General features: G+C 48.2%; 1 protein-coding gene across 1 annotated transcript; it reads right to left on the bottom strand.

Annotated features, from left to right (window-relative positions):
- Positions 1–6,763: 6,763 nt before the first annotated feature.
- Positions 6,764–12,165, bottom strand: DPEP3 (dipeptidase 3). Its single transcript, XM_073796436.1, has 9 exons — positions 11,768–12,165; positions 11,371–11,497; positions 10,765–10,894; positions 10,534–10,675; positions 9,927–10,287; positions 9,326–9,410; positions 8,717–8,792; positions 8,104–8,239; positions 6,764–8,002 (listed from the first exon to the last, which is right to left on the bottom strand). The coding sequence occupies exons 1-9, from the start codon at positions 12,097–12,099 to the stop codon at positions 7,766–7,768; spliced, it is 1,626 nt and encodes a 541-aa protein (XP_073652537.1). The 5' UTR covers positions 12,100–12,165; the 3' UTR covers positions 6,764–7,765.
- Between the last annotated feature and the right edge of the window lie 1,975 nt (positions 12,166–14,140).

The following is a 14,140-nucleotide window of genomic DNA, read 5'->3' as shown; positions in this document are numbered from 1 at the left end:
ACCCCCTCCCCATTTTCATCATCTCTCTCTTCCACCTCTCTCCTCCGCAACCTTGGAAACGGAAACCCAGGAAAGTCCCCTCCCTTCCCCCACCCTCCATGTCTCCCTGTTGGAGGTTGCTGGGGATTCCTGCCCCTTCAGTAGAGGCTGCTTCCTCCTCGGTAGGAAGGACACCCATCCCCCTTGCCCAGACCCGTTTGCCTCTTTGGACGCTGCATTGGATTCTTTAGCCAAGTTCTTTCATCTCAGTTTTATCTTTTGCTGTCTCACCTCTTAGGGATTCCTTTACCCAAGCCATTTACTTCTTTGCTCTTAAATTTTCTTTCACTTTCTACTCCACTGCTTCAGATAACATATCCAGTTGGCTTTACTTTAACATCTTTATCTTTCTAGGCCATTCTTTTAGCTATTTGTTTCTCTATCAGAAAAGCCCAGAGGCCACCTCACACCTCTGTCTCCATTTTTTTTCCTCCCTTTTATAACTCAGAGGGCTTTAGAATATCAGAATTAGTGGTATCTTTCCAACCTACCTCAGACTCTGCGCCCTCTGACCTCCAAACTCTGGAGCAGAATAAGGGATCAGAGTCGCTGGGCCCTGCAGGAAGACCTCGGAGCTGACCCCTATTCTTTCCCCTACCCCACAGTCATCCTGGCCAGGGTCTGTTGCTTTGTCCTGTCCTTCATGCCACCTTCACCTGCCCACAGTAGCAGCCTTCCAATGGACTCCCTGCTCCTGGCAGAGCCACCTCTTCTGAAGAAAAAGCCCAAGCTCTTCTCTTGGTCCACAAGGCCCTGCTCCCTCTGGCCCCTCCAACCTCTCCAGCTGCATCTCTCCCTATCCTCCTCCCCAGCCTCAGCCTTTCTGGCTGAGCATCACGGAAGACCAGATGCTCAGATGCTTTGGCTTCTTTCACTTCCCCAAACTCAAGGAGTTTCTGTGCAGCACTTGCACCTGGCAGAATGCCTTTCAACCCTCTGCCCCCACCCTCATTTACCAAACTCCTCTGTATGGAGGAGGCCTCAGCTTGGAGTTCCACTTCCCCAGAAGACTTCTCTGAAACACACCCCACCTCCCCCCTACCCCGCTTCACCCTCCCCTGGATTGTGTTCCCCTGGGGCACTTTCCCTTCATAGGATCCACTGCAGGGAGAAACGTGTTGGTGGAGATCTTTAATATTTTTCATGCCCACTAGACTGTGGATTTCACAATGTCAGGACCATTTTGGTCTCATTACCTTGGTATCTTCAGTCCTGGTCCCAACACATTTTTTGACTAAAGAATGAACAGGTGCCCCCTCCTTGGTCTTCCCTGATGCTCTGCAAAGGTTCCCCATAGTTCTTACCTGGCCTCTCTCCTCAGGGGTGGGGTCAGGTGCTGTGTGGAAGACAGGCCACTACAGCACAACTGAAACCTTAGACTCTGGGCGACTCTGTAGCTAGGATACAACTTCCCCCATACTATTGACTGGTCAAATAGCCTGTACCATTTAGAAGAACAGACATTTCAAAAGAAAACATCTATCAGGAAAATGATTAGAATACATGGATGAAAAATTCAAAATTAGCCTAATAAACATATTACAAAAGATAAGGGAGAATATTAGCAATATGAAACATGAAAATGTAAAAAAGAACAAGCAGAAATATAAGATAGAGAAAAATATAATTATTCCAGTGATCTATGGCTTCATAACAAATTACCCCAAAACAGTGGCTTAAAGCAACAATCAACAAAAATATTTATTTGCTCACAAATCAGTAAGTTGAGTAAGCTCATCTCTATTCCACATGGCATCAGTTAGGACTGGAGGATTCACTTTCAAGATGCTTCATGGGAATTCCCTTGCCGTTGAGTGGTTAGGACTCCTGCTTCCACTGCCAGGGACCTGGGTTCAGTCCCTGGTCCAGGAACTAAGATCTCACAAGCCGCGGGGCGTGACCAAAAAAAAAAAAAAAAAAAGATGATTCATTTACATTACCAGCAAATTGTTATTGGCTAAGAGCTCAGTGGGGCTGTGGACCAGGGGCTGGGTCCTCTGCATGTGGACCTCTCCCTGGGCTGCTTGGCTTCCTCATAGTATAGTGGCTACAGTCCATGAGTAAGCATCCCAAGAAGCAGGACAGTTCTCTGGGCCTACGCCTGGAAATGGGCACAGCATCACTTCTGCCATATTTCACTGGTCAAGCAGTTACAAAGCCCAGATTCAAGGGGTGGGCAGACATGGAACCCATCTTTGGATGGGAGAAGCACATGGGACCATATATTAAAATTACCACAATAATTGAAACAACACAATAGGTGATCTAATACCATAAAGTTATAATCGAGAATGAATCAATAAATTGGAAAGACCAAGTTAAGGAATTCTCCCAAAAGACGAAATAAAAAACAAAGAAAGAGAAAACAGAAAAGAGATATGGGAGGATAGAAAAACAAGTTCTAATATCTGCACAATAGGAATTCCAGAAAAAGAGTAAAATAAAAATGGAGAAAAAGTACAACATGAATGAACCTTGACAACATTATGCTAACTGTAGGAAGCCAGATACAAAGGTCACCTATTATATGATTCCATTTGTAAGAAATATCCAGGATAGGGAAATCCATAGAGACAGAAAGCAGATTGGTGGCTAGGGGGAAAGAGAAGGATGGGGAGCAACTGCTTAATGGGTAGAGGGTCTCCTTTTAGGGTGACTGAAATATTTTGGAACTAGATAGAAGTGGCGGTTGTTCAACATTGTGAATGTACTAAATGCCACTGAATTATTCACTTTAAAATGGTTAATTTTATGGTATGTGAATTTCACTTCAGTAAAAATAAATTGCTAGAACTATAGGGAGAAACTGATACACACACCATCACAGTGGAAGATTTCACAACTGTCATGCTTACAAATAGGTCAAAAAAATCACAAAAAAAACCAAGCAAGATATAAAAGATTTTAATAACATAATTAATGACGGTGACCTAATGGACATGTATATAGTTCTACATACAACAGTTGGAAAATTCCTTCTTTTGGTCAAGTATACTTGGAACATTTATAAAAATCGATTATTGGTTGTGAGGAATACCTCAACAGAACTTCTGCTTCCAATGACGACTGTGTAACAGCGGCCAAATATTCACACACCATAATAATATACAGTATATAGTTCACAAAATGAACACACCAGGTAACCAGCACCCAGATCAAGAAAGAGCACTTTACCAACAATCCTGAGGCCCTTCCTCATGCCCCCTTCCAGTCATTACCTCCCCTGAGGATACCCTTAAACAGACTTTTAACATCATAGATCAGTTTTGCTTGTTTTTGTACTTTATAGAAATGGAATAATATGATAGGTATTATTTTATATCTTGCTTCTTTCACTCAAGATTATTTTGTAAGATTCTCACAAGTTGTGGCGTGTGACTGTAATTTGTTCTTTTTCATTGCTCTGTACTCTTCCATGGAGTTAATATAGCACCATTGATTTCTCTATTGTTAGGTTATTTTCAATTTGAAATTATTAAAAATAGCTCTTCTATAAATATATTTGTTCATGTCTTTCAGTGCACATGTGTGCAGGCATTTCTGTTGGGTCTTTATTTTTAATTTAATTAATTAATTAATTTACTTATTTATTTATGCAGGCTATGCCAGATTATCGTTGCAGCATGCAGGCTCTTAGCTGTGGCATGCGAACTCAGTTGTGGCATGCATGTAGGATCCAGTTCCCCAACCAGGGATTGAACCTGGGCCCCCTGCATTGGGAGCGCAGAGTCTTACCCACTGAATCACCAGGGAAGTTCCTCTGCTGGGTCTTTAGGGAAAAAAAAATTTAAATCCTTGGGTATATGTGTATTTAACTTTAGTAAATAAAGTCAAACTCCTTTTCAATGCAGTTTTTATCAGTTTACACTGCCACCAGCAGGGTATGAGAGAATACCTGCTGCTCCACACCCTTACAAACGCTTGGTATTGTTCATCTGTTGAATTTTAGTTATCCTTTTTTGTGAGTTTTATTTTGCATGTCCTTAGGGACTAGTAAGGTTGACTACCTTTTCATTTTCTTTTTTTAGTATTTATTTATTTATTTGTCCACGCTGGGTCTCCTTTTTAACATCTTTTTTTCAATTTTATTTTATTTATTTTTATACGTAGGTTATTTGTTATCTATGTTATACATATTAGTGTATATATGTCAATCCCAATCTCCCAATTCATCCCACCACCACCATCCCCCCTGCCACTTTTCCCCCTTGGTGTCCATACGTTTGTTCTCTACATCTGTGTCTCTATTTCTGCCCTGCACACCGGATCATCTGTACCATTTTTCTAGCTTCCACATATATGTGTTAATATGTGATATTTGTTTTTCTCTTTCTGACTTACTTCACTCTGTATGACAGTCTCTAGATCCATCCATGACTCTACAAATGACCCAATTTCGTTCCTTTTTATGGCTGAGTAATATTCCATTGTATCTATGTACCACATCTTCTTTATCCATTCATCTGTTGATGGGCATTTAGGTTGCTTCCATGACCTGGCTATTGTAAATAGTGTTGTAATGAACATTGGGGTGTCTTTTTTTTTTTTTCCTTTAACATCTTTATTGGAGTATAATTGCTTTACAATGGTGTGTTAGTTTCTGCTGTATAACAAAGTGAATCAGCTATATATATACATATATCCCCATATCTCCTCCCTCTTGTGTCTCCCTCCCACCCTCCCTATCCCACCCCTCTAGGTGGTCACAAAGCACCGAGCTAATATCTCTGTGCTATGCAACTGCTTCCCACTAGCTAGCTATTTTACATTTGGTATTGTATATATGTCAATGCTACTCTCTTACTTCGTCCCAGCTTACCCTTCCCCCTCCCCGTGTCCTCAAGTCCATTCTCTATGTCTGCGTCTTTATTCCTGTCCTGCCCCTAGGTTCATCAGAACCATTTTTTTAGATTCCATATATATGTGTTAGCATACGGTATTTGTTTTTCTCTTGCTGACTTACTTCACTCTGTATGACAGACTCTAGGTCCATCCACCTCATTACAAATAACTCAATTTCGTTCCTTTTTATGGCTGAGTAATATTCCATTGTATATATGCGCCACATCTTTAGCCATTCATCTGTCGATGGACACTTAGGTTGCTTCTATGTCCTGGCTATGGTAAATAGTGTTGCAATGAACACTGGGGTGAATGTGTCTTTTTGAATTATGGTTTTCTCAGGGTATATGCCCAGTAGTGGGATTGCTGGGTCATATGGTAGTTCTATTTTTAGTTTTTTAAGGAACCTCCATACTGTTCTCCATAGTGACTGTATCAATTTACATTCCCACCAACAGTGCAAGAGGGTTCCCTTTTCTCCACACCCTCTCCAGCATTTGTTGTTTGTAGATTTTCTGATGATGCCCATTCTGACTGGTGTGAGGTGATACCTCATTGTAGTTTTGATTTGCATTTCTCTAATAATTAGTGATGTTGAGCAGCTTTTCATGTGCTTCTTGGCCATCTGTATGTCTTGGAGAAATGTCTATTTAGGTCTTCTGCCCATTTTTTGATTGGCGTGTTTGTTTCTTTAATATTGAGCTGCATGAGCTGTTTATATATTTTAGAGATTAATCCTTTGTCCATTGATTCGTTTGCAAATATTTTCTCCCATTCTGAGGGTTGTCTTTTCATCTTGTTTATAGTTTCCTTTGCTGTGCAAAAGCTTTGAAGTTTCATTAGGTCCCATTTGTTTATTTTTGTTTTTGTTTCCATTGCTCAAGGAAGTGGTTCAAAAAAGATCTTGCTGTGATTTATGTCAAAGAGTGTTTTTCCTGTGTTTTCCTCTAAGAGTTTTATAGTGCCCGGTCTCACATTTAGGTCTTTAATCCATTTTGAGTTTATTTTTGTGTATGGTGTTAGTGTTCATAATTTCATTCTTTTACATGTAGCTGTCCAGTTTTCCCAGCATCACTTATTGAAGAGCGTGCTGGGTCTTAGTTGCGGCACTCGCGATCTTCATTGCTGGTGCAGGATCTTCGTTGCGGCATGTGTAATCTTTTAAGCTGTGGCAAGTGAACTCTTAGTTGCAGCATGTGCGATCTAGTTCCCTGACCAGGAATCAAAGCCGGGCCCCCTGCATTGGGAGCGCTGAGTCTTAGCCACTGGACCACCAGGGAAGTCCCTTTCTAAGAGTTTTGTACTTTTATCTTTTGCATTTGGATCAATAACATATTCAAATAATTTTATTTTGTATGTTTTATTCTATATGGTGTGAACTAGGGGTAAATATTCTTTTTTTTTTTCACAAATGGATATCCAGTTTTTCCAGTTTGTCCTTATGGGTTCATTCAGCTTCTCCTCCACCTCACATCCAGCTCTCCTTTTTAACTCTGGCCCAGCTTACCTGTACAGATTTAATACCCAACACCAGATCAAGCAGCCTTTTCCATTGTCTCCTATATGTGCATAAAGTCTAATCCCTATAATAAATCTCTTATTTTATATCATTCACTGTGGATCTACTTATCTGATCAAATATTTACTGATATGATGCTCTTAAAGTGGGAAAACTCACTCTATTTGATGTCAAGACTTGTTTTAAAGTTGCCGAGATGGGACTTCCCTGGTGGCTCAGTGGTTAAGAATCTGCCTACCAATGCAGGGGACACTGAGCTCCGGTCTGGGAAGATCCCACATGCTGCGGAGCAGCTAAGCCCGTGCGCTACAACTACTGAGCCTGCGCTCTACAGCCCGCGAGCCACAACTACTGAGTCCGTGTGCCACAACTACTGAAGCCCACGCGCCTAGAGCCCATGCTCTGCAACAAGAGAAGCCACCGCAATGAGAAGCCTGCGCACCGCAACGAAGAGTAGCCCCCGCTCGCCGCAACTAGAGAAAGCCCGCGTGCAGCAACGAAGACCCAACGCAGCCAAAAATAAATTAATTAGAAAAAATAAAGTTGCCATGATTAAAACTTTATAGTATTGATAATACAATAAACAAATAGCCCAAATAAATGGAACAGAATTCAAAGACAGACCCACATATATACGGACACAATTTATGTCATACGTGGCACTGTATGTAATTTCGAGTTCCCATGGAAGGAACTTCGATCTGGCTCTGGCCCACCCTTGTGGATTGGGAGAGGAAAGTGGTTCGAGATGGAAGGCCTGTAGTAGGCTGAGCAGATGGCACTATGTTCCTTTATTTTTTTCTTTCCAAGACCTGATTTCTCCACCTCCATTGAAAAATCAGTTTAAGAAAAAAAAGAGGACCCTACCTGAAAAATCTAAAAGCTTTTCACTCTTCCTCTCTTGATACTTCCAAACAAGTTAGTTTATGCTACAAAAGGTATCACCCTTTAAAAACAAACAAACAAAAACAAAAAAAATTTTTAAACCTTTCAGAGAGAGATTGGGAACTAACACTGTCACACTCCATGATGGGATCAACTCTGCTCTTGATTCCTTAGTGCTCTTCTGTGGGCTCAGGCTTTTAGAATAATAAGGTAAGATGCCTCTGCCTTTCCTGAGAAAGACAAAGCTGGAGGCTAATGGGAACCACCCATCTTGAGCAGCTGGGGCTAGAACATAAGACGGCTCACCAACCAAGAGCCCACCAGGCCCAACCCCCCTGCCTGTGAAGAAGGAAGGACGTTCACACCTGGCTCTGTACCCAAAATATTTATTCTCAGCATACCTATGTTTGTGCCTGGACCACTAGGAGGGGAACTTTGTGAGACTTTGACACAGTGACCCCTGGAGGACTGGCCAGGTCACTAGAGCCATAGGATGAGGATTGAGAAGGTGGCAGCAGCCATGAGCCCCAGGACGAGGTGTGGGGAGGCTTTTGAGGGCCTCTGGAGGGCCTGATTGGTTGGCCACTTGTTTCCCACCCGGTGTGTGGCCAGGTGTTCATTCTGAGGCTGAGTCAGGTGGGAGTGGCACGACCTGCCCACCTGCCTGTTTGGAAATTCATCCTCCGCAGGGCTCTGGCCACTGTTTTCCTCTCTCACCTGGGGATGAAAGTCAGCAGTCAGTGGCTTCCCCAGCACCACCCCCCCATGCCCGCCACCTGCTGAAACACTGAACCATCTTTTTGCCCAGCCCAGCATACCTGTTCCACGTGTCTGAAGACCCGCAGCAGGTTTCCACGAAGGATACCCTGCAGCTCTTCCTCCCTCCAGCCACGCCTCAGCAACTCCTCTATCAGTACCGGGTATGTGGACACGTCCTCCAGCCCCTGTGGGAACCTGTGTGGCCACCAGCTGGCTAACTGTGGACCCGATCCTGGCCTAGGGCCCACTGTCACACCAACCCCAGCTACATGCGGGAAATGAAGGTCCGTGTTCTTCAGGATACTGAATGGAACTTTGGAAGCTCCTTGAAGACTGGGCTTCTGCAGCATTTACCTGCCGAGCAGATGCTCAGTCCACAGCACATCTACTGGGCTGGGAGTGGAGCATGTGCTGGGCAGATGGGGTCTCCTGTGAGGGGGTGGGTACTTAACAACTGTGATGGCTTGGAGTGGGAATGGGTCCACTGGGCCACAGGAAGGACAGGGCAAGTCCAGGAAACAGGTCCTGGGAGTGGGGAGATGTCAGGTGGGCTGGAAGACCAGAGTCTGTGGTGGAAGCCTGAAGGATGGGAGGACCATGGGATAAGGAACTAAGACTAAAGGACTCCCCACTGAACCCCGACCCAAGACAAACCCCAGGGGAAACACTCACCGGCCAGACCCATCATAGTTTCCGCTAATCCCGATGAACTCAGATCCAGTGATGGCTCTGATGTGGTCAAAGTGATCTAGGGGGTGAGGGTTGTGGTGGGCAGCATGAGGCTAGAGTTAGATCCTGGGACCAGCCCTGGTCTGGGGGAACTCAGCGTGGCCAATTCCCCTGCCCACAGCACTCCAGGACATAACAGCTGACTCCACAGAGCTCCCAGCCCATTGTGAGTTCTGAAGTGGTTATAGGCTAGACACTGGACCCAGAGTGAACCTCAGGGCCACCAACCCCTTTGGATCTTTTCCTGCCCAGGAGCCACCATGCCTCTGGGTTCCTTGAGAGCCTGGTTGCGGGGCTCTGCCTGTCCTTTCCAGAGATGTGGGAGCAAACGTGAGACTCAGAGGCAGAGGCAATTGCCTCCCCAAAACCCAACAGCACTGGTTGTATCCCTAGATCTGGGTTCAGGGCAGTGAAGAGCTGTGTCTGCTCCCCTGAGCTGTTGGGAGGCCTGCCCAGGGCCCAGCAGGTACGCCAGACGCCTAGAGCTGTCCTGAGGGCCCTAGCGGCCACAGGCCAAGCTACAACTGCACAAGGAGTCGAAGCGGGGCTCACCTGCCACAGTGGACACGTTAGCAAACAGGTTACACGGCAGCACCCCCGTGGACAGCGACACCATCACAATGCCACCATTTTTCTTCTACATGGAAAAAACAAGTGGACACTCAGCTTGGCACTTCCGGCCTGATGGTCTGCCACCTATGCCCTGGGGGCCCTGATAGGGTAAGTGCTCACTCCTTGCCTGAGGGGTTGGGTAAGGCTTCACTTCTCTTGGCCCCTGGGTGGAACAGATTTGGCCTTGAGTTTCAGAGATTGGGGAGGGTTAACCAGCCTTGGGTCCAAGGGTGAGTGAGGCCTGGGCTGGTAGCTTTGTTCAGGGTCAAGGGTCTTTGGATAGGGACTTCCCTAGTGGCGCAGTGGTTAAGACTCCTCACTCCCAATGCAGGGGGCCCAGGTTCGATCCCTGGTCAGGGAACTAGATCTCACATGCATGCCGCAACTAAGAGTTCTCATGCTGCAACTAAGGAACCCGCCTGCCTCAACAAAGACCCAGAGCAACCAAATAAGTGAATAAATAAATAAATATTTTTAAAAAAAAGGATCTTTGGATGAAGCATGCCTAGTCCCAGGTTTGAGGGCTGGGGTGGCTGCTCACCAGAAGTTGCAGGATGTCATCGGGAACATTCAGCATATTGTTGCACACAGCCTTGGCAGCTGAGTGGGAGAAGATCACAGGGGCCCTTGACACCTTCAGGGCTTGCCGCGCCAAGGTGTCTGACCCGTAGGACAAGTCCACCATCATGCCCAGGCGGTTCATTTCCCCTATCACCTTCTGCAGGGACAGGTGGGTTTTTTTTTTTTTTGCAGGGGGGTGGGTCGGGAGGGACGCACGTGTATGCACATATCTGTAGGGAACGTGTGGGGTAGGATATGGAAAAGGAGTCCTTACCTCTCCAAAGCTTGTCAACCCACTGATGTTGGTGTAGAAGTGTTGAAACTTGGTGGAACTCTCTGCCCTGAAGGACAGCCAGAGGAAGGCAATCTAGCAGGCCCTACCTTGGCCAACAGAGCCTGGACTTCCAGGCTCTCTGTCCATCCATCCCACCTCAGAACAGGGTGAGGATCTGGACCAGCTGCTTTCTGGGAGTGTGAGGGACCTGCTGAGACCCCACAGCCTCCCTCTGTGGACCCCTCTGTCCTCACCTGTCTGGCAGTTTCCCCACCGTGTGTCTACCGTTCCACCCTGGCCAGGCACTGCTCACCAGGGCGTGTTGCAGGTGAAGGTGAGTGTCAGGTAGCGTACTCCCAGCAGATAGAAACTGCGCAGCACAGAGAGGCTGCTGTCTAGTGAGTGACCACCCTCCACACCAATAAGGCAAGCCAGCTTTTGAGTGCTGTTCAGTCCTAGAAGAGGGCAGAGAATCAAGCGGTCAGAGCCCAGGGCCAGAACCACCAGAGTGAGGCCCTGACTATCCTCCCATTCCCCAGCCCACCTCTGGCTGAGGTCACAAGCTCCAGTTCAGAGTAGGAGGCACACACGCGACGAATGAGGTCAATCTGCTCCAGCGTGAGGCGCACAGCATCCTGGTCCTGGGTGTGGCATGGTGCGTAGGCTGACCAGAACTGGGGGTTGGCCCAGGGGTCCAGAATGAGATCAGGGTGGACTCCAAGGACCCTTGGCCTGCTACTCCTCCTCGGCCCCCAAGGTAATCATCTGGGTCAGTGGCCCTGAGTGCGTCACTGCATGACCCCGTGGTACCTTGAGGACTATTCAGCTTGCTGCCAGCAGCCAAACCGGCAGCACCCATCCTCACCCGCCATTTGTCCGTGTGCTATGTGAATGCCCCAAAGGCAATCCACCATATCCTTTGTGGTTTCAGAGCCCCCACGCTCGCCAGGGATTTTCTGATCACTTTCTTTGAGTCTCCACAGAACCTGGGCACCCATGCCTCTGGCCTGCTTTGACCTCCAACACCCCTGCACTCTCCAGCAGCCCCATGATGGCAGACTGCGTGTCCTCTGATAGTCAGAGGCCTGTCTACCCAGGTTCCTGTAGCCCCCACGTTCCCCAGCGGCCGTTAAGTGTGTCCCTCTGGTACCTGGGCACCCACGAGGCCATCCCTGAGCTTGTCCAGGCTGGTTTGGCCAAGGCTGAAATTGCGCAGGTTGCCCTCCTGTAGCTCGTTCCGGAAATGCTGTTTCAGGAACAGGGGCAGGTGGTTCTTGCTGGCGGGGTCAAGACAAAGTAAGAGTAGGGGGCGTGGCATCCAGGTCCTGGGCCTGTTCTGTCCCAGCCCACCTCCTCCCTCACACAGACAGTAGTCCTGAGGAGGAGTTCTTAGGTAGGGCGTTCCACCGGCAACGGGGTAATGGGGACGAAGGCGCCAGGGGTGATGGAGGAGAAAGGGGTGGTGTGAGGGAGCCTCCTACTAGCCCTTCCTCTCCCGCCCAGGGGCGGGTTCAGCCCCCACCAGCCGGCACGCAGCACCGACGCACCCATCCACGAGCCGGAAGTCCCGCATCAGGGCCCTCGCGCGCTCATGCAGACTCGAGGCTCTCGGGGAGCCCGGCGCTGTTGGGGCGCTGGAGGTGTCCGGCCTGGTCGAGGCGCTGGGGGTTCCCTGCGTGGTCTGAGCGCGGGTTACCGGCCACAGCAGCAGCCACAGCAGGAGCAGCAGACGCAGAAGAGGCCGCCGGGTGAGTGCGCGGGGAGCCTCGAGGCCTACGGGCAGCATGCTGCACAGGGCCGAGCAGGCGGGCAGAGGCGGGTCTCGAGAGCCTGAGAGGGGCGAGCGAGAGTCAGAGGGCGACGTTGGAGTCCCAACCATCGATGTAGGTGACCCAGCGGCGCGGCCTCGTGTGACGCGCGGCTGGAGTCAGGACGCTCGACAGACGGGCGGGGACCCACAATGCCGCCTCACAGCGTGGTCGCCAGGGAGCGATAGGATCTTCCGCCCCGACCAGAACGGCGCACTAATGGGCCAGGCTGGCTTCTGTTGCGAGCGCCCGCTAGCGATGCATCGCGGGCTCCCTCCGACCCTGCTCCCGGCCCTCCAGCCACCCCTCCCGAGCTGTGTGTACCTACTGACTCGGGGAGGAGGCCCGTGGGGGAACTGGGAGGGGTCCAGGAATCTTCCTAATTTCACCTCTAGCCAGGCAGGTCGCAGGTCCATGTGGGGTTTTATTTGCAGGGATATTCCCGCCCTCCAACGGGTTAAATATTCCATGAAATTCTAGGAAGAATTAGAATTCAGAAGAGTGAATTCGATCTGTATGTTTTGACGGACAGAAAAGTGATTCCCTATATATTTTTAATAAAAGTGAAATATAAGAATAATACTTATGGGAGACCATTTTGTTTTAGTATCTCGTGTTAAAATTTACTTCTGTGCATGTGTTGTCTCACACACACACACACACACAAACACACACACACACACACACACACACACACACACACACACACACACACACACACACACACACACACACACACACACACACACACACACCCCCCCCCTAGAGGAATATACATACTAAACATTAGTTAATGGTCGCCGTCTTGGGAAGGTGGTTACCTACTCCCTGGTCAATTTATGTCTCTTTTTTTTTTTTTTTTTTGCGGTACGCGGGCCTCTCACCGCTGCGGCCTCTCCCTTTGCAGAGCACAGGCTCCGGACGCGCAGGCTCAGCGGCCATGGCTCACGGGCCCAGCCGCTCCGCGGCATGTGGGATCTTCCCGGACCGGAGCACGAACCCGTGTCCCCTGCACTGGCAGGCAGACTCTCAACCACTGCGCCACCAGGGAGGCCTCTGTCTCATTTTTTTTTGTATATGGTCATCCTGGCTGAGGGAAGTCGGAGGCAGTGCTGGTGAAGGCTGGCCATGGTGGTAAGAGGTTCATGAAGGCACCAGAACAGTAGCTGAGCCTTGAAAGGATGGGGCTTGGATACTGCAGGGGAGTGGAGAGGGCATCTGGATTGGCCAGTAGCCTAGGCAAAGGTCTGATTTGAGCAGGATGAGTGTGCTGTGGGGGAAGAGCTGGAAGAGTCTCCAAGGCACAGAGTAGGGGGACAGGGTCCAGTTAGGGCCCTTGGTGCTAAGAGCATGAGAGGCTTAGTCTCCTAAGGATAGACAGCACTCCTCTTTCAGGACAAGGTGGTTTCCCGGCTGGCCAGTGGCCTGGACAGTATAATTCGTTGTTTTCTGCAGAAAAAGCTATGGTTTAGGGGGAACTGATCTCAAAACTGCAGTTGGGTGGCATCTGAGCCTCCTGGGCCTGCATCAGGTCCTGCCAGGCTGAGAGGGGTCAACAACACAGGCTGAAATCTAGTCTGAGTTGTCCCCCCACTTTTGCATTTGTGTGTGTCTCCTCTCTCTTGGACTCCCTGACAAGCTGGCCTCCCCTCTCAGCGCCAGAGGGACCTTGGCCTCTGGTGACCACTGCCTCCTGTCTATCACTGCCCCCTGCCTCTTTCTCATGCCTCAGGGGTAAGGACAAAGTCTGACCTGGTTGCCTCCAGCTTGCCTTCCTCAGCTCAGGAAGGACAAAGGGGGGTGGAGGTGTTTATATTCTGGTGACTCATACATCTGAGCTGACCTGCCACGGAGGTCTTCATTTAAGTGACATTAAACAACCTAATGCATGATGACTTTGCTGATAGTTTCTCAAAAGTGCAGAAGCTTTTCGTATACATTTGTTTCCTATATTAGTCTTAGGTAAAAGGAGAGGGCATAATGTTTACAGTTAATTTTAAAATGTTATCAAATTAATGCATACGCAGTTTCAAATGTCTGGTTGACTAAGTAAATAAATCAAAGTTACAGTCCTCCTGACAATCATTAGAAAAGTTGGGAAAAATATGAAAA

Source organism: Tursiops truncatus, chromosome 19 (assembly GCF_011762595.2).
Source record: "Tursiops truncatus isolate mTurTru1 chromosome 19, mTurTru1.mat.Y, whole genome shotgun sequence".
NCBI lineage: Eukaryota > Metazoa > Chordata > Mammalia > Artiodactyla > Delphinidae > Tursiops > Tursiops truncatus.
Note: the sequence above shows the minus strand (reverse complement) of the source record. Positions and strands in the feature narration are given on the sequence as shown.

Coding starts and splice junctions, on each gene's coding strand:
- DPEP3 (XM_073796436.1), bottom strand. CDS start 12,099: ATGGTTGGGACTCCAACGTCGCCCTCTGACTCTCGCTCGCCCCTCTCA. Junction 10,676..10,764: donor GCTTGTGACCTCAGCCAGAG/GTGGGCTGGGGA, acceptor GCCCTCTTCTAG/GACTGAACAGCACTCAAAAG. Junction 10,288..10,533: donor TTCACCTGCAACACGCCCTG/GTGAGCAGTGCC, acceptor GCTGTCCTTCAG/GGCAGAGAGTTCCACCAAGT.